Source organism: Dendropsophus ebraccatus, chromosome 2 (genome assembly GCF_027789765.1).
Source record: "Dendropsophus ebraccatus isolate aDenEbr1 chromosome 2, aDenEbr1.pat, whole genome shotgun sequence".
NCBI lineage: Eukaryota > Metazoa > Chordata > Amphibia > Anura > Hylidae > Dendropsophus > Dendropsophus ebraccatus.
The window spans coordinates 190724257-190751258 of NC_091455.1; the positions used below are offsets into that span (position 1 = coordinate 190724257).

At 45.0% G+C, this 27002-nt stretch overlaps 1 protein-coding gene across 1 annotated transcript in view; it reads right to left on the minus strand.

Moving 5' to 3' along the window:
• The window catches only part of PITRM1 (pitrilysin metallopeptidase 1), a 30848-nt gene extending 19528 nt beyond the window's left edge, over nucleotides 1-11320 (minus strand). The window contains exons 1-11 of the mRNA XM_069960512.1: nucleotides 11071-11320; nucleotides 9730-9832; nucleotides 8544-8650; nucleotides 6973-7124; nucleotides 6204-6318; nucleotides 4663-4759; nucleotides 4029-4189; nucleotides 2858-2984; nucleotides 1665-1753; nucleotides 511-639; nucleotides 168-281 (exon numbers count right to left, since the gene is read on the minus strand). Coding sequence (XP_069816613.1) covers nucleotides 168-281; nucleotides 511-639; nucleotides 1665-1753; nucleotides 2858-2984; nucleotides 4029-4189; nucleotides 4663-4759; nucleotides 6204-6318; nucleotides 6973-7124; nucleotides 8544-8650; nucleotides 9730-9832; nucleotides 11071-11108 — 1232 coding nt within the window. The 5' untranslated portion in view covers nucleotides 11109-11320. The remainder of the gene's footprint in view (nucleotides 1-167; nucleotides 282-510; nucleotides 640-1664; nucleotides 1754-2857; nucleotides 2985-4028; nucleotides 4190-4662; nucleotides 4760-6203; nucleotides 6319-6972; nucleotides 7125-8543; nucleotides 8651-9729; nucleotides 9833-11070) is intronic.
• Nucleotides 11321-27002: the final 15682 nt, after the last annotated feature.

A 27002-nucleotide genomic window follows, 5' to 3' on the forward strand; every position in this document is an offset into this window, starting at 1 on the left:
GAAGACCTTGCTACACCTATTGTCCTGGGTCACAGACATGGTAACATAGTTAACATAGTTAAAAAAAAAAAAAAAACAGACAGTCCATCATTCTCAACCTACAGAAACCCTACAGTGTTGAACCAGAGGAAGTCACCCCTACAAGCTCCTTGTGGCGTCTTACTTACTCAACGACCTCTTGAATAGTTTTACTTATGATTTCTTTCACAGTCTGGACATGATCTTTATTGATTCCCTGTAATCCAATGCTGAAGTAAGTGTCTCTGGTGTAATTGTTAAACCTAGAATTGATGGACGAAAATGAAATAAACAAATCTGTGAAGGAAACACAAACCACACTGTACATAGAGCAGAAGTTTGTACATATTTTGGTGCGTGGATGATTTCAATGACATATTTGCTCTAAAGACTTCTTAGTCGGAACTAAAGTTTAATCTATTAACTAAAAAAGTAGGAAATTAAAATACAAACAGGACAAAGCAAAAACAATTCTAAGAAATTACGCCTTACCCGGTATCCGGAGAGAAATCGGTCCCGAGGTTGGCTTCTAGTAAGGCTTTGTAGAAAGGGGAATTTGGTCCATCAACCAACAAAGATGACAAAAGGCTCAATGTAAAGGCTTCAAATGAGTCTGTAATACTAGTGAACACAAGACATGACTAGTGTATATTTGTTTCCTTACTAAGGGCATAATACAAAAATATTTCAGCATAGTAAACACCTAAATCTGCATAACAGGATAAAACATTCAGAACAAAAAAAAAATGAGTCCTAGTGTTGAGTCCTGTTCACATGTGTTGAGGAATTAATTTCTATAAGTCTCATAGCTATGAGGGATCCACGTGGTGCCCAATGTACCCCTACTGACTTGATTTGTTGGGGGATCAAGCATTTTGACAGCAAGAACAGCACTGGATACGGCAAGACTACTGCCAAACCTTACAGAACTACTGCAAGAGAATATATATGCACATAGGGGGAGATTTATCAAGTCCGCCTGATTTACTAAGAGGCGCACACCTTCTAGTAAATCCAGTGGGACCAGAGAAGGATCTCTCGCTCTCTTTTTGTCTTCCTAAAGACTTCCGGTTACAATTAGGCCACAGTGGGCGCCAGAGGTAGGATACACATCTATCAGGCATTTATGTGGGTGTCCAGATTAGAACAATGTATTGAAGAGACTTTGGACATTAATCCAAAAACAGAGAGCTGTAATACGATTTTACAGAACAGGGCAATCTTTATTATTGCTCTCCATTTTTAGCTTGGGACTTTAAGAAGGTTTAGTTAACAAATCTGGGCTTCACCGAACAGGTATCGTGGTGAGATACAGCAGTGAATAAATACGTTGGTTATGGCTCAACACCTACGAATTGAGATATATCTGCAGCACAGCTCATAGATTTCACAATTCAAAAAAAAAAAAAAAAAGTATGCCACCTTGTGGCCACTATGAGCAGAGTGACTAAGACTATCCAGGTTTAACATATAAAGTAAGCACATTATTGAGGTTACATAAATCAATAAAGATAGATTCATAAAGCGTCCTCCTTATCAACTGGAGCCAAATTTACTTCATAGGGGAAAGGGAATAAATATTTTATGCCTCTCCAGATAATTGAATATGATTGAAACAATTACAATCTGCAGAAGACATTACTCACTCTGATAGAAGGAAGCTCATGCTGACCATGGTCTGTTTTGCCGGGTCACATGCAAATGAGTCCACTCCACAAGCGATATGATATTCTTTCTGCAAATATTTGAGTATCAACTTCAATATCAAATGACAAACAGCCAGCTTTAATTGATCCTTATTACTAATTTTACCAATAAAAGAAAATACAGTGGTACCTTGGTTTAAGAGTAACTTGGTTTAAGAGCTCACAGTTTTTCAAAATTGTGATTTGGTTTAAGAGCATTGCTTTGGTTTAAGAGCTCCCTGTACTGGGTGGGAGCGCGAGTGGAGGAGGGGCATGGCCTGCATAGCGGGGTCTACAGCCCTGTACTCTGACCCAGGACGTCTCCCTCACCTTCTAAATCATAGCAGATCCACTTCAGGCTGGGGCTTACATCAGGGGACAGGACTGTGGAGGTAATCTCTTTATAGCTGTAACCCCTCTCTCCTCGGACACAGAGCTGCATGTATGTGCCCACATTTGCCCTGCTCATTCCTTCCTGCTCCCTGCAGCCTCTGTCCGCCCTTGTGTTTCCCATCCTCTCCATTACTGTACAGTAACTTATAATATAACATTCTGCTGTTTCTGAATGTTTGTTTCATTTGTCTTACATGTTATTCAGAATAATAAATAATTATTTTTGGGGTGTGGAACCAATTGTCTGCATATCAGTGATTTCTTATGGAAAAATTTGCTTTGGTTTAAGAGTGGATTTGGATTACAAGCACGGTCCCGGAACCAATTATGCTTGTAATCCAAGGCACCACTGTATTTGTAGTATAATAAAGTCAGGGTTAGAGATGAGAGAAACTACAGTAAGATTTGATGACTATTAATCTAATCAATTAGTCGTTGATTCTTGAAAAGGTTCTTCCTCTTTCCAAGCATACCAGTTCCCTGGAGTCACAGTCCTAGGAGACCTAGGAGTCTCATCCCAGACTTATCCAGGGAATCAGAAGACTTGGAAAGTGCAAGAACTCTTTCAAGACTGAACTAATTTATTAGATTCAGGGAATCTTACAATAAATTCAAGGACGACATACAAAAATAATGCAACTATAGAATGATAGATGATGGTCGCTGAATCACCATATATATGCTATATTAGGAGAGAAAGGAGCACATTAATTCAATCTAAATGCAAATTAAACCAGTTTATTCAGTTTCAATGAACCTACCGCACTACTCCATCTCTGCTGTAGGGGAACCATTGTGTGTGGATCAATGCGCTCAAACTTGCTCAAGGCATCTTCCTGAATTTGCTTTAAGTGCTGCTCCAATGGCAGATTCCCATAGGTAAAGAACCTGCAGAAGAAACGCAAATGCAAACTTGTTTTTTAATGTTACCACAAGGCACAAATACTCACCTAGATGATATAATGCATGACATCACCCAAACAAATCTACCATATAATCGATGGCCAGTGACATATCTCAGGCAAATATGTTTCCAGTTATCTTGTATTAAAACTGAATATCAAAATGAATATACATGCAGGACAATGCAAAGCATCCTAAGAACATGTCTGCATCCCAACATATATTGTTGGCTGCAGTGGAATCATTCACTTTAATGGCTTGAACATTGTCAGCAAGTGTCTAAATTTGGGCCACTTTTCAAATATATACATGGGGAAAATAACAAATATATTTACGGGATGTGGAGCTATATCTAGGACACACGGTAATAACAGTTTTAACACAGCCTAAGGCTAGATTCACACAACCCATCCGCAGCAAAATCCGCTGAGGATACCTCTCCTGGCATTTCCAATGGGATTGCATACTTGCAGCGAGATTGTCATTGCACTGTGAGTATGTAAGTGCCTGCCCTATTAACCTATCGCTGCCGAGACCATACTTAACCTGCTCCACAATCCAACACTGATTGGCTGCGCAGAACCTAGGGGGACCGGGAGTCTCAGATGCAGCCGGATCGTACATACATACTCATTGCGGGATGACAATCCCGCTACGAGTATGTAATAACATTGGGAATGCCTGGAGAGGTATTCACAGTGGATTGTGAATTTAACCTAAGCAAAGAAATGTAGGATGAGGATGCAAAGGAAGGGATGTGGCAGACACCAGTTGTATTCAGGGTGTAGATGCCAAGATAATGAATTTTAATAGCAGACCAGATTGAGGCCTGTTAAATTAGTGTATCTGACCTAAACAATCATTAGTTGACTCCATTTGTGCCAATGACCAAATGGTGACTGCACCAGTATACAGGGATACCTGTATCCTGGAGAAAGTGCAGTGTGAACCTATGCCGAAGATGCAGTTATGAAGCTTCCAGGCTAGTAGAATGTACAGTGTAATGTTAGCGTTCTTATACTATTATACCTGGCATTGCTCGGGTGATAGTGAGTGGCATGGAATTGCTTCAGCTGGTTCCAGGAGAGATCCGGAATGTCTATGGGTTCTCCTCCAGATACGACGGCGTACGTGTGATCAGGGAGAAGCTTGTTCTGCAGCTGCTGTGCAAATACTCTCTGATTATCTGTCTATGGAGACAAAATACACTGAAAATTACTGGACAGGCAAGGTTATCCATTGATCTATAAATGATTATTATCAAGTTAAAAAAAAAAAAAAAAAAAAAACCTCAGTAAGAGTACACTTTTGTAGGTTGGACCTGATCATAGTCAGTAACAGTTCAATCATAGCAACCTACTAGGTCTACTGCTAGTAAACCTAGTCCAGCAAATCACTCCAATGAAAGGTTTTGTTTTTTTTTTTGTTTTTTTTACAGCCTCTGTATGGGAAATAGCATTTGTTGGTTATATTGGTGTCTACCATCCTGATGCAGACCAAATGGATGCTCTTTGGCCTCTGTTGAGCTAATATACCCATATGAGCTTTCCTGGTGTGCACATAGATGTGCCTGATATGTATACATGAAGAACAAAGTGGCCTGTAAATAGGAATAGGCAATGAAAGATTTAAAAAAACAAACAAAAAAAAAAAAAAAACTTACAAATGCGCCTTTCATCTCATTAAATACAATTCCCTTGAATATCAGAGGTGACGTGGGATCAGTGGGATTTTCATGCTCTAATCTCCATCCTTCTTGCCTGCAGGGATTAAGAAAAATAAATCAATATATAGAACAATTACAGTATGTTAGAATTCCAGGGGGCAGTATCATGTACTTGTGCCCATACCTTGTTGTAACAAGTGACAAAGCTGTACATACATTTGCACAATAATACATGTTTCAGACCACAATAGACTCAGGTGGTGAGACTCAGGTAAGAGATTATAATGGGCATGTAATACACTTTTGTGAAAGCAATCTTAGGGTATATGAACAGTACGAAAATCACACAGATAACTTGATGCGGATTCCGCCGCTCACAACCCACCCAGCTTGAGGTTCCGCTGGTTCCATACACTCCATTTTATGTGCAGGCAGATTCCCTTGTCCGCCCAAAGACTTGATTGTGTGTGTGTGTGTGTGTGTTTCTGACCTTTGTGTCCCCCAGCGATCTCTAGATTGGCCCCGACTCCAGTTTTGTATATAGCCGCGGGTCGGCATGTGACCCCTGCTCTATTCATTCTCTATGAAGCCGTCGGAAAGAGCAGCGTTCTGTACTGTCCCGGGAAATCCAAAGAGAAGGAAATGAGCTGCGAGTCACATGCCAACACATGGCTCTACTCAAAACAAAGGTGCCGGGGGTCGATCTAAAGATTGCGGTCTCTTAGGGCCCTATTACACCAACAGATTATCTGACAGATTTTTTGAGCCAAAGCCAGGAATGGACTACAAACAGAGAACAGGTCCATTCCTGGCTTTGGCTTAAAAAAAAAAATCTGTCAGATAATCTGCTGGTGTAATAGGGCCCTTACTTGTCCCCTGTCCTGTGGAGAGGGGACAAGTTAGTTTTAATTGGAAAACCTCTTCAAAAGTTTGCACTACTGTACTGACTCAGTTGAGCGGCTGTGTCAGTACAGTAGCACAAACTTTTAAACAGTTTTTAAAGCTCCTGGCATCATAATAAAAGAGCTCTGAGGTCCGGTCCACAGAATACAGTCCATGCACATACCGTATTTTGCAGACATATGAATGCCCCCTTAGGGTAAAAACACATGATCAGATGGGTTACCGTTGCACTGCGGTTTGTAACAGAATCACATCAGGTTCTAATAGTAAGTTATGAATTTCACTGCTGTATTGGAAACTCTAATGCATCAGTAATACAACCTGCCTGTGAGTTTTCACCCTTAGTATATGTCCACACTGCCGCAGATTCCGCAGCTGGCTCGCATCTCCACTGGTCCCATAGGCTTCATTCTATGGTTTGGCAGAGACCACCGTCTGCAGGAACAATGGACTCGCTCATTCTTAGGGCGGGCAGCAGACTCTGCCAAACTATAGAATGAAGCCTATGGGACCAGCAGAGATGTACATGGGGGCGAGTTGCGGAATCCACAGTAGGTGAACCGCCAGGATTCCGTAATGTGAACATACCCTTACACAGGGTTTCTACATCTGCCCCAATACTCTTATTCAGTTACCAGAAGTCCAGCTCTCTCAGGCACGGGAAAAACACAGCATCTAAATACACAGACAGGAGATTCTGGAAGTCCTTGGCATTTTGAGTTGAGAATGGGTACATTGTGTAGTCACTGGCTGCAAAAATAAGATTAGAACAGATTACCTAATGTACTCAAGTCCTCAATGATTCCAGCAAATAAGAAGTGAGTAGAAAAGCAAGTAAACAATGCGCCATCACTAATACATACATTGGTAAGTTTACATTCATTTCTGTTCAAAACTTTCTAGAACCACCTGAAGGTGCCATCTTATGATATAACCGTATATGTCCCCCCGCCTGCTCCTTTTCTTGTTTAACCAGTTTAAGTTTTCTATACACCTGCAGTAGCTTTATTCATCTGACAGCTCTCACCTTTAATCAGCCCATAAACATAAATACAAGACCAAGAGTATACTGAATGGGGGACGAGGAGGTACGCCCCCACCTGACTCCTCTAGCTTACCCACCACCACAAAAAATAAAAAAATAAAAATAAAAAAAACAGCTGAAAACCAACATAACCGATCGCTCTCTCATCCGTCACTGGTTCTCTGAATGTGTATGGCGACATTATGCTTAATATACTAAAACCAGAAAACTTCTCAAAAACACTGGGACCTAAAGAAAAAAAAAAGGAGACTGACGCCACAAACATGAGGTAAGCAGCTGTAGGGGGATATAAGCGGGTGGGTTTGCACAAGACATTTAGAATTTATACAATACATTGAGGATGTAAAAAGCGTTCTTACCTGTGAATGCATTCATAAAGGTTGATAAGGATCGATTTAACATCTTGAAGAAGGGATCTCTACATGGATACTTCTGGGAGCCACACAACACTGTATGTTCCAGTATGTGTGGGACCCCGGTGCTGTCCAGAGGGGTTGTCCGAAACTGTACACTAAAAACATAGGGAGGCTTCCTTCAGTTTATTTAATAGTGGTGTGGGGATTGTTTTCAGAACCAACAGGGGGTACAGGTATACTTCAAGGGTCGTATTCAAAGATGTAAACGAGCGCCAATCTGCTAGATCCCACGGCCCAATAATCGTTCAGCGAGGGCTGCAGGGACATCATTACCGATGTCCTTGCAGCCCTTGTTTCATACTTTACCTGTCCAGGCTGCAGGTCATCTCCTTCTCTCGATCCCAAGCCGCAGCAGCTTTGGAGCGGTCTCGGCCAGTGATTGGCTGAGCGGTCTGTCAGTTCAGACAGGCCGCTCCGAAGCTGCTGCGGCGCGGGACCAGGAAATGGAGAAGACCTGCAGCCTGGACAGGTAAAGTATGATGTTTGTGAAATAGTTTGTGAAATAGCCCGCTTTTCCACATAGCGATGCGCGGGTGGAGACCGATGATTTTAGGTTTGAACCTAAATGAACGATCAGCCGATGACACGATCATCGGCTCATCGTTCTCTTTATTTCAAAGAGCGATAATGGGCTGGATCGTCCGATTATCGCTCCGTGGAATAGGCCCCTATTTTCCACACACATTACCTGCCAGTGCGGCCCTTTTTTCAAAACGCCACCTGGTTCCTGCCCTTGGTGCCGTTTTTTTTTCCCATTTCCCTTTGCCCGTCTCAAATCACACACACCTCCATTAGAGTCACTGGAGGCACCTCACAGAGAGGAGGGGGTGTCTACACACTGGGGGGCTTAGAGCACACAAAAAATATGGCACTGAGCACAGGGCAGTGCTTTGAAAAAAGGACTGCGCCACCAGGATCCCCGAGCCAGCGCCGATTGGGTAATGTGTAAAAAAAAAAAAGTGATGATGTACTTGAGGGCAGATTTGCTTTAAATGTATCTGCTACTTTGACAAAGCTCCACTGAAGTTACTGGGGCTGAGATGTAACAACACACAACCTGTAACACATCTTGGTAATCCTGTACAGCAGCTTTTTGCAGGCAGTGTACAATAGGGCTTCTATATAACTTACTTTAATCCGTAGCTGCAGGGCCAAGATACAAGTTTTAGACGTTTTATGCAAATTAGGAGATTAAAATAATTCTGCTGACAGGTCGGTTTTACCCATAACAGAAGCTCTTATCTTCATGTAGCTGAGCGCGCCTGTCTGAGGACGCTCACGGGCAGCATGTCAGTCTGTCACAGGCTTTCCAAGCTTCAGTTTTACAGCACTAATGTAAAGAAGCCCTCCGGTGACCATGTAATATTACCCTCCCAGCATGAAACTGGCCACTGTGTATAGTGGAAGTAACTTTTCCCATATAAATCTATGAGACGCTCATAGGTGTACATTAGGTCCACACACAAACCCCATATAATACATATTGTGAATAGGAATACCCCTATGTGATATACCTGAATAAGTTATTGGAGTCTTCTCTTGCGACATGCAGATATTTCGCACCAGTGACATCATGGTCGAGCTTTACTGCGGTTAAAAACAAATCAGGAACAGGAGTCACCTGCAGCCAAATAATAAGGAAATATCAGCTGGGATCTTCAAATACAATTGCAGGTAGTATGAGATACACAAGTGATAAAATAGAAAAAAAATCAGCTCAGAAATAAATTTCTTCTGCACTTTACTCCCCGATTCGTTGTAATTGCCGTCCAGCTTCATTAGAAGTCTATAGGGGCCTTCTCCTGCAACTGGACGGAGACTGCAGCGAGTAGGGGAATGATGTGCACAGCCACCTGCATGCCCCCACACCTTCTAAGGATCAATGGGGGGGGGGGTCTGCATACTACCATCAAAACTTCTGTGTGACATGTCAAAATATTTATTAAATAATAGAGACACTTTGACCCACTGATCTGTTATTTTCAGAATCAGCACCATAAATCTGCATCATTTGGTGTAGCGTCACCAGTGCAGATTTAGGGTATGTTCACACATACTGCATACCTTGTGACTACGATGCTGCAGATATGTTCACAGGTCCTAAAGTTGTCATACCCTAAAAACTGCAGTGTATACAATATGTGTGAGCATAACTCTATCTAGAATTACACTTCGGATTTTGCAACAGGAAATCTGGATGTGAAATCTGATATATATATACATATACATATATATATATATATATATATATATATATATATATATATATATATATATATATATATATATATATATATATATATATCCCTTATACCCTCAACTAAGATCAACTCCTTAAGTGACGCCGACAGCCTGACAAGGAACTCCGGAAATACCAAGGAGGATCTGACAAACTGATGACAAAAGATGAAAGAAAATCTCCAGGTCTGAGTGATCCCTGCAGGGTGTGAGGTAGAAGAATGCGGGCGATAACAGGATGCTTAAGACGGGTCAGAAATGTGGCCTCCAGGCTATGATTATTAGGGGTCAGCGGTATTCATGAGGGTATCCTGCATCTGCTCCTCACATGAATGACGGACAGGCTGCAGTGTATACAGGTAGATAGATGGCAGGTGTACAACCCCCATGTATATAATGTTGTTGGATGGTGCATCCTCATATCCGCTCTATTCTTTCATGCTTGTTTCAGGCTAGTCATACCTCCCTCACTGTGAATCCATGGATAATTTCGCCTGGTTTATACTGTAATGCTCTTTCACTTGCTGAACTTGTTCGCCATCTCCATGAATTCTTTAAAAGGGCACTAGGGGAAGAAAGAGATAAACAATGTTACCAATCCATCATCATCATCCACTTATAGCTGCTGGCCATTCATATAAAACAGCTGGATGTAATACTACATTTCACCTATAGAGGGCGCTGCAGTGGAAATATGCAGTGAGCCCCAAGGAGAAGAAATTTATCAGACATAAAGAGCATTGTATTTACCAGCCTGATGGTCCTCCACTTACTTATCAATCATTATTTACCTACAGACATCACCGCACTAGTGGCCATGCTGTGTTACTGCAGCTCAGCTCCTGTTCCTATCAATGGGAGTTTAAAGTGTTACTGCCGTGTTGTTTTTTTTTTTTTTTTTGTCTTTTTTGGCGGAAATCATTAGTCCAGGGGATTTTAAGAAACTTTGTAATTAGGTTTATTAGGCAAATATATCATTATCTGCATTCAAAAAGATTTTCCCCAGCTCCCCCTCCCTCCCTCCCTCCCTCCTCTCTCTCATTCACTGCTCATTATCAGGAAATCTTGACTCTTACATCAGTTACTGTCTGTTCTATGGAGAGGGGAGGAGGGATATTAGTCACCAGCAGAAAGCAAAGGATTACACAGCGGGACCTGTGTGAAAGCCGATATTCAGAGGTCAGAGAGGTCAGTGCTGACTTCAGAGGAGATAGCCGGTGATGTAGCTGTAAATTAACTCTTTGTTTTGGTGCCTTATCTCCCTCCACCCCTCCCTTCTCCATAGAAAATCATGGAGACAGGGGGGAGAGCTTCAAACTGCTTTTTCATGATGAAAATGATTTATTTCGGCTAATAAACCCAATTACAAAGTTTCTTAAAATCACCTGTACTATAGATTTCTGCAAAACAAACAAAAAAAAAAATCAAATGACAGTGACACTTTAAGTTACCCATTATGGCCACTATACAGAGAATGTGTATCCTGTGATATAGCCTGGAATACCCATTTAATAAGAACAATAGGACCATTGATTTCAATGGGAGCATCAAAGCAGAGAGAAGTGACAGAAGTAGTGAAGTCAATGCGTGTTTGTTTTATTTTGCAGTGTAGATATCTGTGCGGTAATGGTGGTGTGTACATGCTCTAAAGAAATCAACTGAAACAGGAAGTGAATCCTGACAGAGCCTGAGAATGGCAATGACACTTCAGAACTACAAGTCCCAGCAACCCCAGTGAGAAGGATAGGACAGAACCGTAACATGGGCACCGCATGGACAGTACACACGGTGCGGATATCTCACCGGCTTAGCAGCAGCCTGGCTCTGCACTGCCCGATCATGTCTGCCCTCCCGCACACCCGGCTGGCACGGCGTCACAGAATACGGCACCGGCTAAAGCGGAGAGTGTTAAAGAAGGTCACGTGACCGGAGCGGAAGAGGCGGGGCTTATCCCTGATGCTGCCGCTCTATGTGTTTGGTGACCGGGCTGTAATGCGGTGACAGTCTGTGGTGTTGGAGCAGAAGGGCGGTGTGAGCCCATCCCCGGCATATGCCGCGTCCATACACCTGGATGAGGAACCTGCGGCCGCCCAGATGGAGCAAAACTACAATTCCCATCATGCCCTGCGGTGTACGGGGGCCGCACTGCTCCACTCTCCCTCTCCTCACATCCGGCCCGTGTATGGCGAGACGCATAACACCGGGAACACACACAGCTCTGCTATCCCCGGTGATGGCATAGCTCTCCCTGTATGGGGGCAGTCAGAGTCTGCCATCCTCCATCAGCTGCTTATTCTCTATCATGGATTCCTTTCGTAGAGGACCTGTAGATACCTGTCACGCTATCAGCACTACAAATTGCACTGCTCTTATATTCCATGTATTACGGTAACAGCCAAGACTAGTTAGTTCCAGGCTTCAGAATGTGCCAGGAAGATCATAGGGTGACACCTACATGTGAGACTAACTAAAGAAGGTCAACTCTGAACCCCTTCAGGTCCATTCACCCACTGTTAACCCCTTCAGATCCACAACTGTTTAATTCCCCCACTGTTAACCCCTTCACATCCAATACAATCGAATTCATCCACTGTTAACCCCTTTAGATCCATAACACTTTAATTCATCCACTTTTAACCCCTTCACATCCACCACAGTTTAATTCATATACTGTTAACCCCTTCAGCTCCAGGAATATTTTATTTTTTCTAACTGTATGTAAATCAATCCTAAAATTTTAAAGTGCTGCGGAATCTGTTGATGCTATATAAATAAAAAAATATTATTATTATTATAATTAACACCTATAAGAAAATAAATGTGTTTTGCTTTATTCATGCACTTTTAACCGCCTTAAAGTAAACCTGTCACCGTGGACGTGGGCACGGAGCCCGCCCGACCCCCCGGTTTAGCTCCCGGATAATTACCCTTTCCGCTGAGTCCCGTTTCTGGAGCCGGTCCCGGGACGAAGATATCAGCGCCCGAAGCCGTGCGCGCGTGCCGCTGAGATAAGTCAGACGCCCATAGAGAATGACGGAACGGTCATTCTCTATGGGCATCGGACTCATCTCTGCTAATTTGCTTCGGGCGCTGATATCTTCGTCCTGGGACCGGCTGCAGAAACGGGACTCGGCGGAAAGGGTAATTATCCGGGAGCTAAACCGGGGGGTCGGGCGGGCTCCGTGCCCACGTCCACGGTGACAGGTTTACTTTAAGCAAAACACATTTATTTTCTTATAGGTGTTAATTATAATAATAATAATAATAATAATTTTTTATTTATATAGCGCCAACAGATTCCGCAGCATTTTAAAATTTTAGGATTGTTCTACATATAGTTAGAAAAAATAAAATATTCCTGGAGCTGAAGGGGTTAACAGTATATGAATTAAACTGGGGTGGATGTGAAGGGGTTAAAAGTGGAGGAATTAAAGTGTTATGGATCTAAAGGGGTTAACAGTGGATGAATTCGATTGTAGTGGATGTGAAGGGGTTAACAGTGGGGGAATTAAACAGTTGTGGATCTGAAGGGGTTAACAGTGGGTGAATGGATCTGAAGGGGTTCAGAGTTGACATTCTTTAGTTATGATGCGTTTACACAGACAGATTTATCTGACAGATCTTTGAAGCCAAAACCAGGAACAGACTATAAACAGGGATCAGGTCACAAAGGAAAGACTGGGATCTATCCTCTTTTGAAATCCATTCCTGGCTTTGGCTTCCAAAAACTGTCAGATAACTCTTTCTGTGTAAATGCACCATTATGCTGCGTTTACACAGAACGATTATCGTGTGAATTTGCACGATAACGATCAAATTCGAACGATAATCTTACATGTAAACGCAACGAACGATTGAACGACGAGCGAGAAATCGTTCATTTTGATCTTTGAACATGTGCTTAAATCGTCGTTTGTGGTTCGCAAAAAATTTGCAGATCGTTCCGTGTAAACAGTCGTTCACCTAGTTTACCTATGTGCGAGATAGGCTTAAGCGATCGCAAAAAGAATTTTCCGTACGATATATCGTTCCATCTAAACGCTGATCGTTATAAAAGAAAAATAGTTACTTCGAAGTCGTTAATCGTTTGATCGGGCGAATTATCGCTCCGTGTAAACCCAGCATTAGTCTCACATGTAGGTGTCACCCTATGATCTTCCTGGCACATTCTGAAGCCTGGAACTAACTAGTCTTGGCTGTTACCGCAAAACATGGAATATAAGAGCAGTACAATTTCTAGTGCTGATAGCGTGACTCCATTTAAGTAAAGTGCTGATAGCGTGAATGCAGTATACATATGTATATATAGCCAGGGCCGTTTTAATACACTGGGAGTAGTAGTAGCTGTAGAGCTGGGAGCAGTAGTAGCTGTAGAGCTGGGAGCAGTAGTAGCTGTAGGGCCTGGTGTAGTAGTAGCTGTTGGGCTGGGAGTAGTAGTAGCTGTAGATCTGGGAGTAGTAGCTGTACGGCTGGGGGTAGTAGTAGCTGTAGGGCTGGGGGTAGTAGTAGCTGTAGGGCTGGGCAGGGCCGTCTTACCCATTGGGCATGGTAGGCGGCTGCCCGGGGGCCCTTGCGTCCTAGGGGGCCCCTGCCCGCTGTCACAGCGGGCAGGGGCCCCCTAGGACGCAAGGGGCCCCAGGCTGCCGCCTCCCATGCCCAATGGGTAAGACGGCCCTGCGCGCGCCCCCTTCCCCTTCTCTTGCGACCGCAAGCACTTTCTTGCTTGCGATCGCAAGAGGAAATCCGGCCCCGGCTGATGCGTCGCTCCCTGGGGGATTCTCCGGGAGCGCACGCATCAGGAACCTCAGTGCGCGTCGCTGGGGTTTCCTGTACCGGAAGTCCCGGCCTGGGCGCACACTGAGCTTCCGGATGTGTGCGCTCCCTGAGAATCCCCCAGGGAGCGACGCATCAGCCGGGGCAGAAGAGGAGAGGAAGCAGCGACGGGGGAGCGCTGGTAGGTGAGTTGGGTGTTTGTTTGTTTTTATCTGCTGTGCAGGGGGCCATCTTTAAGGGGGGAATACGGGGGAGCCATCTATAAGGGGGGAATACGGGGGAGCCATCTATAGGGGGGGATACAGGGGGAGCCATCTATAGGGGGGAATGCGGGGGAGCCATCTATAGGGGGGATACAGGGGGGGAGCCATCTATAGGGGGGGGGATACAGGGGGGAGCCATCTATAAGGGGGTGATACAGGGGGAGCCATCTATAGGGGGGATACAGGGGGAGCCATCTATAGGGGGGGATACAGGGGGAGCCATCTATAGGGGGGATACAGGGGGAGGCATCTATAAGGGGGGAATACGGGGGAGCCATCCATAGGGGGATACAGGGGGGAGCCATCTATAGGGGGGATACAGGGGGGAGCCATCTATAGGGGGGGAATAAGGGGGAGCCATCTATAGGGGGGATACAGGGGGAGCCATCTATAGGGGGGGATACAGGGGGGAGCCATCTATAAGGGGGGAATACGGGGGAGCCATCTATAGGGGGGGATACAGGGGGAGCCATCTATAAGGGGGGAATACGGGGGAGCCATCTATAGGGGGGATACAGGGGGGAGCCATCTATAGGGGGGGATACAGGGGGGAGCCATCTATAGGGGGGGATACAGGGGGAGCCATCTATAGGGGGGGATACAGGGGGAGCCATCTATAAGGGGGGAATACGGGGGCGCCATCTATAGGGGGGATACAGGGGGGAGCCATCTATAGGGGGGATACAGGGGGGAGCCACCTATAGGGGGGGATACAGGGGGGAGCCACTATACAAGGGGGGGATACAGGGGGGAGCCATCTATACGAGAGGGGGGGGGATACAGGGGGGAGCCATCTATAGGGGGGGGGATACAGGGGGGAGCCATCTATACAAGGGGGGGATACAGGGGGGAGCCATCTATAAGGGGGGATACAGGTGGGAGCCATCTATATTAGGGGGGGATACAGGGGGGAGCCATCTATAGGGGGGGGGATACAGGGGGGAGCCATCTATACAAGGGGGGGGGGGGGGTAACAGGGGGGAGCCATCTATAAGGGGGGAATACGAGGGAGCCATCTATAAGGGGGTAATACAGGGGGAGCTATCTATAAGGGGCCAATACAGATGTGCAGTGTGTAGAGAGGTGAGGATGGTGACAGAGTGTGGAGCCTAATATGTCTGTCTGGCAGATTCTGTGGATTCGTGGCTCGGAGAAGTTCTCATAACGGCACAGGGCAAATGGAAAAGAAGATGAAAAGGGAAGAACTCCGATCAGAGAAGACGTCTCATGTGAGTCACTTGATGTATCTGCAGTGTAATGTATATGGTGTACAGAACCTGTGTAGAGCTGGGTACCTCTATATGACTGGATGAGGTGATAGTGATCTGTGTACAGTGGATTAGTCAGTAGCAGCGGTGGTGTTAGTCAGTATGCGGTGGTAATATTTGTTGCTTGTTATCTGGCATATATATATAGAGAAGGGCAAAACAACATGTCTCATATAGACAGAGGAGCAACAACATGACTATTATATTATATATGAACCATGTTGTTTCCCTGTATTCTGTATATATGAGACATGTTGCACTGGTGTGACAATAAACCCTGCAGATTGCTGTTGGAAGTGCTGTCTCCATTGCGTTTTTTGGATACTTTGAAGCCAACCTGGTCTGGTTTGGTGCGGCACGCACGCACGGTTATTTTTTGTTTTTGCGCTGCTGAAAGACTGTATTGTGAATTAAAGTTTATGTTAACAATAATTAGTATTTTTTATTGTACGTAATTGTACTGGCTAGGGGCGGGGTTGCAAAGATGGGGGGGTTTTTGATGGCGGCGGCCGCGGGGGGTGGGGCCCAATTCGCACCTCTGCCCAGGGGCCCATAATGCTGTTAAGACGGCCCTGGGGCTGGGGGGTAGTAGTAGCTGTAGGGCTGGGAGTAGTAGTAGCTGTAGGGCTTGGGGTAGTAGTAGCTGTAGGGCTGGGAGTAGTAGTAGCTGTAGGGCTTGGGGTAGTAGTAGCTGTAGAGCTGGGGGTAGTAGTAGCTGTAGAGCTGGGAGCAGTAGTAGCTGAAAGGCTGGAAATAGTAGTAGCTGTAGGGCTTGGAGTAGTAGTAGCTGTAGGGCTTGGAGTAGTAGTAGCTGTAGGGCTGGGAGTAGTAGTAGCTGTAGGGCTGGGAGTAGTAGTAGCTGTAGGGCTTGGAGTAGTAGTAGCTGTAGGGCTTGGAGTAGTAGTAGCTGTAGAGCGGGGGCAGTAGTAGCTGTTGGGCTGGGAGTAGTAGAAGCTGTAGGGCTGGGAGTGGTAGTAGCTGTAGGGCTGGGAGTAGTAGTAGTAGCTGTTGGGCTGGGAGCAGTAGAGATGGGGGTAGTAGTAGGGCTGGGAGTAGTTTGTTACAGGCAGGCATGGTGGGGGATGGAAAGGCGGGATTCTCTGTGCTGGATGCTGCAGTGCTGCTCTGCGGGGGTGATGGGCATGCGGTTGTGGTCTGCGGCGGCCTGGGGGTCCGGGGGGGCTGGCGGTGGCGGCGTTTTTGACATGGTGAGATAGCAAGCAGTTTTAGGGTTGAGTGTAGTGGTAGCTGTAGGGTTGGGAGCAGTAGTAGTTGTAGAGCTGGGAGCAGTAGTAGCTGTAGGGCTGGGAGTAGTAGTAGCTGTAGGGCTGGGGGTAGTAGTAGCTGTAGAGCTGGGAGTAGTAGTAGCTGTAGGGCTGGGGGTAGTAGTAGCTGTAGAGCTGGGAGTAGTAGTAGCTGTTGGGCTGGGAGCAGTAGTAGTAGCTGTTGGGCTGGGAGCAGTAGAGATGGGGGTAGTAGTAGGGCTGGGAGTAGTTTGTTACAGGCAGGCATGGTGGGGGATGGACGGGCGGGATCCTCTGTGCTGGATGCTGCAGTGCTGCTCTGCGGGGGTGATGGGCAACTGGTTATGGATGAGGTCGGGGGGGTTGCGTTGGTAACATAGTGAGGCAGCAAGCGTAACTGATCGCCACTGCGAACTCTGTAGCTACGTCATATATATATATATATATATATATATATAGTGGTCTAGAACTTTATACGGGACGATTATCGTGTGAAAAATCGTTAAATGGTTCGTATTTAACCTCTTAAGGACATAGGACGTACCGGTACGTCCTATGTCCTCATTAGCACTTCAAAGCGGGGCCGCGCGGCGGCCCCGCTTTGAAGTGCCGCGGTCCCGGGTGCCGCGTGTAGCCCGGGACCGCCGCTATTAGCGGGCACGGTCCGATCGCCGTGCCCGCTAATTAGCTAATCGGAGGCAGCTGTCAAAGTTGACAGCTGCCTCCGATTACCGGAGGCAACGTTTCCCTGGTGTCTAGTGGGGGAGATCGCTCCTCCGGGACCTTGTCCCGGAGGAGCGATCTCCGTTACTGATGCCGGCCGGGGACGCGTCCAAGATGGCGCCGTCCTCGGCTCGGCACTCGTTTGTTTCCGGCTGCAGCAGCCGAAAGCAAACGAGTGCCGATCTCATGGATCTCTGCAGCATATCTATGCTGCAGAGATCTCTATGAGAGATCACAGTGTATATACTAGAAGTCCCCTAGGGGGGCTTCTAGTATATGTGTAAAAAAAAAAAAAAAAACGTGTTGTTAATAGTAAAAACCCCCCTCCCCTAATAAAAGTCTGAATCACCCCCCTTTTCCCAGGTTTTAAATAAAAGTAAACAAATAAATAAATAAACATGTTTGGTATCGCCGCGTGCGTAATCGCCCGAACTATTAATTAATCACATTCCTGATCTCGTACGGTAAACGGCGTCAGCGCAAAAAAATCCCAAAGTGCAAAATTGCGCATTTTTGGTCGCATCAAATCCAGAAAAAATGTAATAAAAAGCGATCAAAAAGTCGTATATGCGCAATCAAGGTACCGATAGAAAGATCACATCATGGCGCAAAAAATGACACCTCGCACAGCCCCATAGACCAAAGGATAAAAGCGCTATAAGCCTGGGAATGGAGCGATTTTAAGGAATGTATATTGGTTAACAACGGTTTGAATTTTTTACAGGCCATCAGATACAATATAAGTTATACATGTTATATATCATAGTAATCGTAACGACTTGAGGAACATGCATAACAAGTCAGTTTTACCCCAGGGCGAATGGCGTAAAAACACATTTCCCCCAAATAAAAGAAATGCGTTTTTTTTTTCAATTTCACCACACTTTGAATTTTTTTCTGGTTTCGCAGTGTACTTTATGCAAAAATTCAGCCTGTAATTGCAAAGTACAATTAGTGACGCAAGAAATAAGGGGTCATGTGGGTTTCTAGGTGGAAAAATGCAAGTGCTATGACCTTTTAAACACAAGGAGGAAAAACCGAAAACGTAAAAACGAAAATGGGCCATGTCCTTAAAGGGTTAAACGAAAATCGTTCTGTGTAATTGCACATTGTTCATTGTTTTGCTGGTCTGACAGTTCCTGTCATGGACAGAGGTGGCAGCAGAGAGCACTGTGTCAGACTTGAAAGAATACACCACTTCACTTCCTGCAGGACATACAGTAGCTGAAAAGTACTGGAAGGCGTGAAATTTTTAAATTGTGGTAATTTACAAATCTATATAACTTTCTGGAAAGAAAAGAAAAGAGTACCCTTTAATCCATTCAGTGTTTATAAAGGTCAGGACCATCAGATCATGCCTATGCATGTCCTGTACAGGGCAGGCCACAGGTCTATCCATATTATTCCACACATTGTCCATATGGTTCTGTACTTCCATACAATTCTCTAAGCAGTTTCCCCATGTATGTCAGGTAGCAGCGTACCTTTGAACTATTATGCTTCTGAATGTTTTTATACATTTTTATTTGGTAAGTGGTAATAAAGGAAATCTTACGCTAGTAGCTGTGTCTGGTTCCATTCATCTGCATAGGCAGGGAGTGGATCAGCATACCTCCTGCGGCTCTCCAGATGCAGAGGAACTACAAAGCTCAACACCTCCTGAACCTTGTCTTGGTGCTCAGAATGTTATCCCGAATGAGATGTGAAACTGAGGTAGGAAAAAGATCACGTGGATCCGATAAAGTAAAGTGTATCTGGACTTTTACCCCGTACTTCGTACATCATGGCGCCGTTAGCGGAGTTCAGAGAGGGGCCACGCGGCCGCTCTGAATTGCTGTGATCCCGGCTCCTTTCTGCAGCCTGGGACCACGGCTATTAGCAGGCACGGACGATCACTGCGCCCGCTAATAAGGACATTTAAATGCCCTCCGGTGCCCCTCCGTGGTGGACTGGGTGGAGATAACCCCCGCACAATGCCTTTGTTGAGGGGGCATCCCTTCTCCTTACCCAACCGGGCCTCATCGTCGGAATGACACTGATCCCGGCTCAGTAATCCATAGATCTGGTCTGCAGCAGACCAGAGTATTATACCACCGATCTAATGGATCAGTGCTGTATTAAGTATACTAGACTGATCTATATGATAGATCAGTGTAGTTGTGTTAGAAGTCACCCTGGGGGACTTCTAATTATTGTGGATATAAAAAAAATAATTATTATTAAAGGGGTTATCCAGCGCTACAAAAACATGGCCACTTTTCCCCCTACTGTTGTCTCCAGTTCAGGTGCAGTTTGCAATTAAGCTACATTTACTTCAATGGAACTGAGTTTCAAAACCCCACCCAAACTGGAGACAACAGTAGGGGGAAAGTGGCCATGTTTTTGTAGCGCTGGATAACCCCTTTAATAAAAAATCCCCTCCCCTAATAAAAGTTTGAATCATTCCCCTTTTCCCATTTAATAAATAAAAATTGCCGCATGCGTAATCACCCAAACTATTAATTTATTTCATTCCTGATCTTGCACGGTAAACGGCGTAAGTGGAAACAAATTCCAAAGTGCAAAATTTTGCATCAAATGCTAAAAAATGATCAAAAAGTCACATATACTTAACCTCTTAAGGACATATGACATATCACCCCCCTTTTCCCAGGTTTTAAATAAAAGTAAACAAATAAATAAATAAACATGTTTGCTATCGCTGCGTGCGTAATCGCCCGAACTATTAATTAATCACATTCCTGATCTCGCACAGTAAACGGTGTCAGCGCAAAAAAATTGCAGTGCAAAAAGTGCAAAATTGCGCATTTTTGGTCGCATCAAATCCAGAAAAAATGTAATAAAAAGCGATCAAAAAGTCGTATATGCACAATCAAGGTACCAATAGAAAGTAAACATCATGGCGCAAAAACTGACACCTGACATAGCACCATAGACCAAAGGATAAAAGCGCTATTAGGATGATCATAGGGCAATTCTAAAGGACAACTCCCACAAAAAATTTTTTGGGCTTATTTAACACACATTACAAAGTTATATAACTTTGTAATGTGGTTAAATACCCGGTCTGGCCCCCTTCCCCCATGTCAGTTCTACCACAGGGTGAACAGCGTACACAACCCCCCACCAATAAAAAAAAAGTGCTTTTATTTTAAATTTCACCACACATAAAAATTTTTAATATTTAAGATTTAATTAAAATAATTTTTTTTCTGGTTTAGCAACATATTTTATGCAAAAATTAAGTCTGTCATTGCAAAGTATAATTGGTGTCGCAAAAAATAAGGGCTCATGGGATCTGTAGGTTAAAAAATACTAACAAAACACAGTAATCACTGAACTCAGGGAGAACAGTGAAAAAAATTCCAATGAAGTACTCAATCAAGAGTCTCCACTGATGCCCCCAAAAATTTAAATATGCAAAACAAGAGTCCGTGGAGCCTCAGTTACGAGTCTCAAAACACGGGATAGCCAGATATCTCTAGCCTGTTGCCAAGGGGGTGCCTCCATGATGGGGAGAGCACCACACCACCCTGATAAATAACCCCTTAAGTCCCACTCGGTTGCGAGTATTGGAACATAGACAGGGAAACAACAGGGTGGCCCCTTTTGTCAATGTCTAACTCAAGGTGCGAGTATTGCGATCATGACAAGGGCTTGCAAAGGCAGGCTTCCACCCAAAGACAGCCGTTTCGGGGGTTTTGCCCCTCGTCAGTGTGGGGTAGGATTCTGGCTAGTTGGGGCAATGAAAAATCAACCAACAAAACACAGTAATCACTGAACTCAGGGAGAACAGTGAAAAAAATTCCAATGAAGTACTCAATCAAGAGTCTCCACTGATGCCCCCAAAAATTTAAATATGCAAAACAAGAGTCCGTGGAGCCTCAGTTACGAGTCTCAAAACACGGGATAGCCAGATATCTCTAGCCTGTTGCCAACGGGGTGCCTCCATGATGGGGAGAGCACCACACCACCCTGATAAATAACCCCTTAAGTCCCACTCGGTTGCGAGTATTGGAACATAGACAGGGAAACAACAGGGTGGCCCCTTTTGTCAATGTCTAACTCAAGGTGCGAGTATTGCGATCATGACAAGGGCTTGCAAAGGCAGGCTTCCACCCACAGACAGCCATTTCGGGGTTTTTGCCCCTCGTCAGTGTGGGGTAGGATTCTGGCTAGTTGGGGCAATGAAAAATCAACCAACAAAACACAGTAATCACTGAACTCAGGGAGAACAGTGAAAAAAATTCCAATGAAGTACTCAATCAAGAGTCTCCACTGATGCCCCCAAAAATTTAAATATGCAAAACAAGAGTCCGTGGAGCCTCAGTTACGAGTCTCAAAACACGGGATAGCCAGATATCTCTAGCCTGTTGCCGTGTTTTGAGACTCGTAACTGAGGCTCCACGGACTCTTGTTTTGCATATTTAAATTTTTGGGGGCATCAGTGGAGACTCTTGATTGAGTACTTCATTGGAATTTTTTTCACTGTTCTCCTTGAGTTCAGTGATTACTGTGTTTTGTTGGTTGATTTTTCATTGCCCCAACTAGCCAGAATCCTACCCCATACTGACGAGGGGCAAAAACCCTGAAACGGCTGTCTGTGGGTGGAAGCCTGCCTTTGCAAGCCCTTGTCATGATCGCAATACTCGCACCTTGAGTTAGACATTGACAAAAGGGGCCACCCTGTTGTTTCCCTGTCTATGTTCCAATACTCGCAACCGAGTGGGACTTAAGGGGTTATTTATCAGGGTGGTGTGGTGCTCTCCCCATCATGGAGGCACCCCGTTGGCAACAGGCTAGAGATATCTGGCTATCCCGTGTTTTGAGACTTGTAACTGAGGCTCCACGGACTCTTGTTTTGCATATTTAAAAAATACTAGTGCAATGGCCTTTTAAACACGAGGAAGAAACAAAAGCGCAAAAATGAAAATTCTCTCATACCTTAAGGGGTTAAGCTTTTTAACCTTTAATTACCTTTACCGATTATCGTCCGTATTTGGCCGTTATCGGCCGCTACGAACGATAATTGTCCCGTGGAATAGAGTGCAACGATCAGTCGACATCGTTCATGTCGGCTGATCGTTGCAGTCGCTTGTTTTTCAACATGTTGAAAAACAAGCGACTGATATAGCAGCGATCTGCTGCCGTCGCTCCATTGAATAGGAGTGTCGGCAGCAGACGCTGCTGTATCCTATGGGCTGCCCGGACGATCTAGCGATCACCCGGGAAGCCCCCCCGCAGCTCCCCGCCGCCCCCTCCCGCACTCATCCGCTCACTGCAGCCGTGTTGAATAGCTGAGAGCGTTCGTTTGCTCCTTTGACGACCCGTGGAATAGGGGCATTAGCTACAAAATCTGTGCCGTCCAGAGCAATGTTTATGAACCTGCGGTTTCCCTCATGTGATGAAACGCATGGAGGAGAACTTGGATGAAGGACCCCATTGGAATAACACACTATACAGTCATGGCCAAAAGTTTTGAGAATGAGACAAATATTATATTTTCTCATGATCTGCTGCCCTCTGGTTTTTATGTGTGTTTGTCAGATGTTTTTATCACATACAGAAATATAATTGCAATCATATTATGAGTAACAAAAGCTTATATTGACAGCTAGAATGAGTTAATGCAGCAAGTCAATATTTGCAGTGGTGACCCTTCTTCAGGACCTCTGCAATTCTCCCTGGCATGCTCTCAATCAACTTCTGTCTATATTAATATATGTATATTAAAAGTAATGTATTGTAGTGTATTTTCATTAGGGTGTCAAAAGGGCATTAAAGTGGCAGTACATGGCATATGGCCAGAAACTAGGTACTACATTTTGCACCTATTTGCAATGTTTTACCCTTGCCCTCTCTGTAGTATCACTAACCCCAAGGTATAATGACCCCTCAGTGCCCCCTGGGATCTGTTTTGCCCCCTCTGTGGTATTAGGATGTACAGTTGTACCTTGGTTTTGGTTTAAGAGCTCACAGTTTTTCAAAATTGTGACTTGGTTTAAGAGCATTGCTTTGGTTTAAGAACTCCTTGTACTGGGTGGGAAGGGGGAGTGGGGGAGGGGCATGGTCTGCATAGCGGGGTCTACAGCCCTGTACTCTCACCCAGGAAGTCTCCCTTACCTTCCAATTCATAGCAGATCCACTTCAGGCTGGGGCTTGCATCAGGGGACAGGACTGTGGGGATAATCTCTCCATAGCTGTAACCCCTCTCTCCCCGGACAGAGAGCTCTGCATGTATGTGTCCACATCTGCCCTGCTCATTCCTTCATGCTCCCTGCAGTCTCTGTCCGCCCTTGTGTTTCCCATCCTCTCCATTACTGTACAGTAACTTATAATATCACATATTCTGCTGTTTCTGAATGTTTGTTTCATCTGTTTTACGTGTTATTCAGAATAATAAATCATTATTTTTGGGGTGTGGAACCAATTTCTATGATTTCTTATGGGAAAATTTGCTTTGGTTTAAGAGTGGATTTGGAGTACAAGCACGGTCCCGGAACGAATTATGCTCGTAATCCAAGACACCACTGTATCTGTATTATAACAATCCCTCTGTGTCCCCTATTTAGTAGTAGTCCCCTCTTTGACATTTGGACCCACTATATCTTCTGTGTAGTATTACAACTGTCTCTGCCCCCTCTGTAATAATAGGATGCTTCTGAGCCCCCTCTATGCTATACAAACTCCTCAGTGCCCCCTTTGTAGTATTAAGACCTGCTGTGTCCCCTGTGTGGCATTAGGACCCCTCTTTGCCCCCTCTATAATATTATTACCTCTCTGTGCCCACTCTGTAACAATAAGCCTCCTATATGCCCTATATGACCTCTTACTATTAACTCACACATCTATCCTTTTTCATTGTAACAGATAACAGAACGGAAGGAGAAGAGGTGCCAGAATGCAGGAAAGATAGCCCTGTACAGGAAGACATACTGCAGGAGTACCAACTACTGTGTGATCGCTACCACAACCTGGATGACCTCAGTGCCCTATACTACGCTGCACAAGAAGCCACGGAAGAAGAATACCAACAATGATGTGATCACAGCTACAACATGGATGACATATGTGCCTTGCACTATGTTGAATATGAGCAAAAGGTAGAAGAATACCAACAACTGTGTGACTGGATCCTCAACCTAGAAGGCATGTATGCCCTGCACTATGTGGTCGAAGTAGCCATGGAAGAAGAATATCAAAAGTTGTGTGACCAGATTCACAACATGGAGGTCCAGTATGCCCAGGACTATATGGCACGATATGGAGAAAAGCATCAACAGGAGACCAAAGAGGAAGGACCGAAGAAGGACGATGATGGACCGAAGAAGGACGACAAAGCCAAGAAAAGTGCCAAGATCCCTTTCTTAGCCCAACTTTAAAAATGTTGGTCATGGATCACTAAATCAAAATGGAGAGGAACATATAAAATCAATGTAGAACGTTCCTGTGAAATGCCAGGACCCAGTAAAATCAGGAATCCGCCATCCAAAGAAGAGAAAAAGGATGATGAGAGGGAATATGATAATGGCACATTTGGAGAAAGCCACCAAATGTGACATCTATTCTGAAGAGCCTGGCCCCTCTAAAGAGACCTCACCTGCAGTCCCACTATCATTGGACTGCTTCACCTTCTACCGTTCACTGGGTGAAGGAACCTTCGGTAAAGTCCTCTTGGCAAAAGACATCATCCGCAGTGAATGTGTTGCCATTAAAGTGACAGATAAGAGGCACATAAGCTTCGCAGAACACCATGTCCTCCAACTCACTCATGAAAGCCCATACCTGATGCATGGCTTGGCCGCCTTCCTCACGCCAAACTTTGCCTGTTATGTGATGGAACTGGCCACCGGAGGGGACCTGTTTGATTTTGTCAAAAAGAACTGGCCTCTTGATACTGACACAGTAAAGTTCATCACAGCCGAAGTGATATGTGGCACAGAGTTCCTGCACAGAAGAAATATTATCCATCGGGACCTGAAGCCAGAAAATATACTTCTCACCAGAGATGGCCACATAACAATAACAGATTTCGGCTTTGCTGTGACAAACGTATATGACCTGACCAGAACTCTGTGTGGAGGCACACCAGGATATGCAGCCCCAGAGATGCTAAAACGCCGTCGACATGGAAGAGGAGTTGACTATTTTGCCATTGGTGTCATCCTCTATGTTCTCTTGACCTGTAAGCATCCGTTTTACAGAAGAAACCAGCGTGAAACAGAATTCTCTGTCCTCTCTCATACTGCAGACTACCCAAAGTCCCTAACAAGTGACACAGTTAACATCTTAGAAGGCCTGCTGTGTAAAGACCAGTTCGAGCGTCTGGGAGTCAGAGGACATCAGGAGCCATCCATTCTTCTGGGATATCAATTGGGAGGACGTGGAAGCCGGGAGAATGGTTCCACCAGCAATCATGATGACATCGTCTGTGGACCTCGGTGCAGAAGAACCTTTGGGATTTGCTTGACTGCCAAATGTTATCAAATCGGAAGATCAGCAAATCTTAAATAAGTTCAACTTTGTGTGTCCGGAGTGGTCAAAACACTATCATCCTGTCATTATTGACGGAGCAGATGCTGACAATGATGATGACGATTTCTCTATGTAGAGCATCACCTCTACTGATCTCTGCTCCAATCTCAATTTTTACTGGACTTATATGACCAAAATAACCGGATTCGACCAAAATCACCAAATTTTGGTGGTGTACAAGCTGTGTTAGGCTTGTGGGAGGGTGGGAGGACTCCCTTTTTGTGCCTTCACCTTGACGTGGTGAGGGAGCTTGCCTGCCTTAGTGATCCATTGAGCTAAGCTGGCTGGAGTTAATGCTCCTGGTGGGGTCTCCCATGCCAGATAGGTCAAAGGGGAGAGGCCAGACTTCTTTTCATTATCATAAAAAACTCAATGGATAGATATCATAATATCCAGACAAGTGCAGTGCTTGAAGTTCAGCAACTCATGTCAGAAGGAAATTAAAGTGTTATCCAATCTTAGAAGAACATAACATAACCGCTTTCTTCCAGAAACAGCACCTTTCCTGTCCTCAGTTTGGCTCAGGTTTACCAGCTCAGTTCTATTGAAGTGAATTGAGCTGAATTGTAATACCACACACAACATGAAGACAAGGGTGGTGTTGTTTCTGCAAGAAAATAGCTGTGTTTATTCTAATCCTGGATAACCCCCTAGGGACCTATTCCATGGGCCGAGCAACGATGTAAATGAGCTAGATCGGCGCTCGTTTACTGGGCCTATTCCACGGCCCGATGATTGTTTAGCGAGGGCTGCAGGGACATCGTTACCGATGTCCTTGCAGCCCTTGCAGCATGCATTACTTAGCAGGGCTTCTCCTGCGCTCTGTCTTCCTCCCCGGGTCCCGTGGTGCAGCATCAACTCCGGAGCGGCCTGACTGACCGGCCAGGGATTGGCTGAGCGGTCTGACAGCTCAGTCAGGCCGCTCCGGA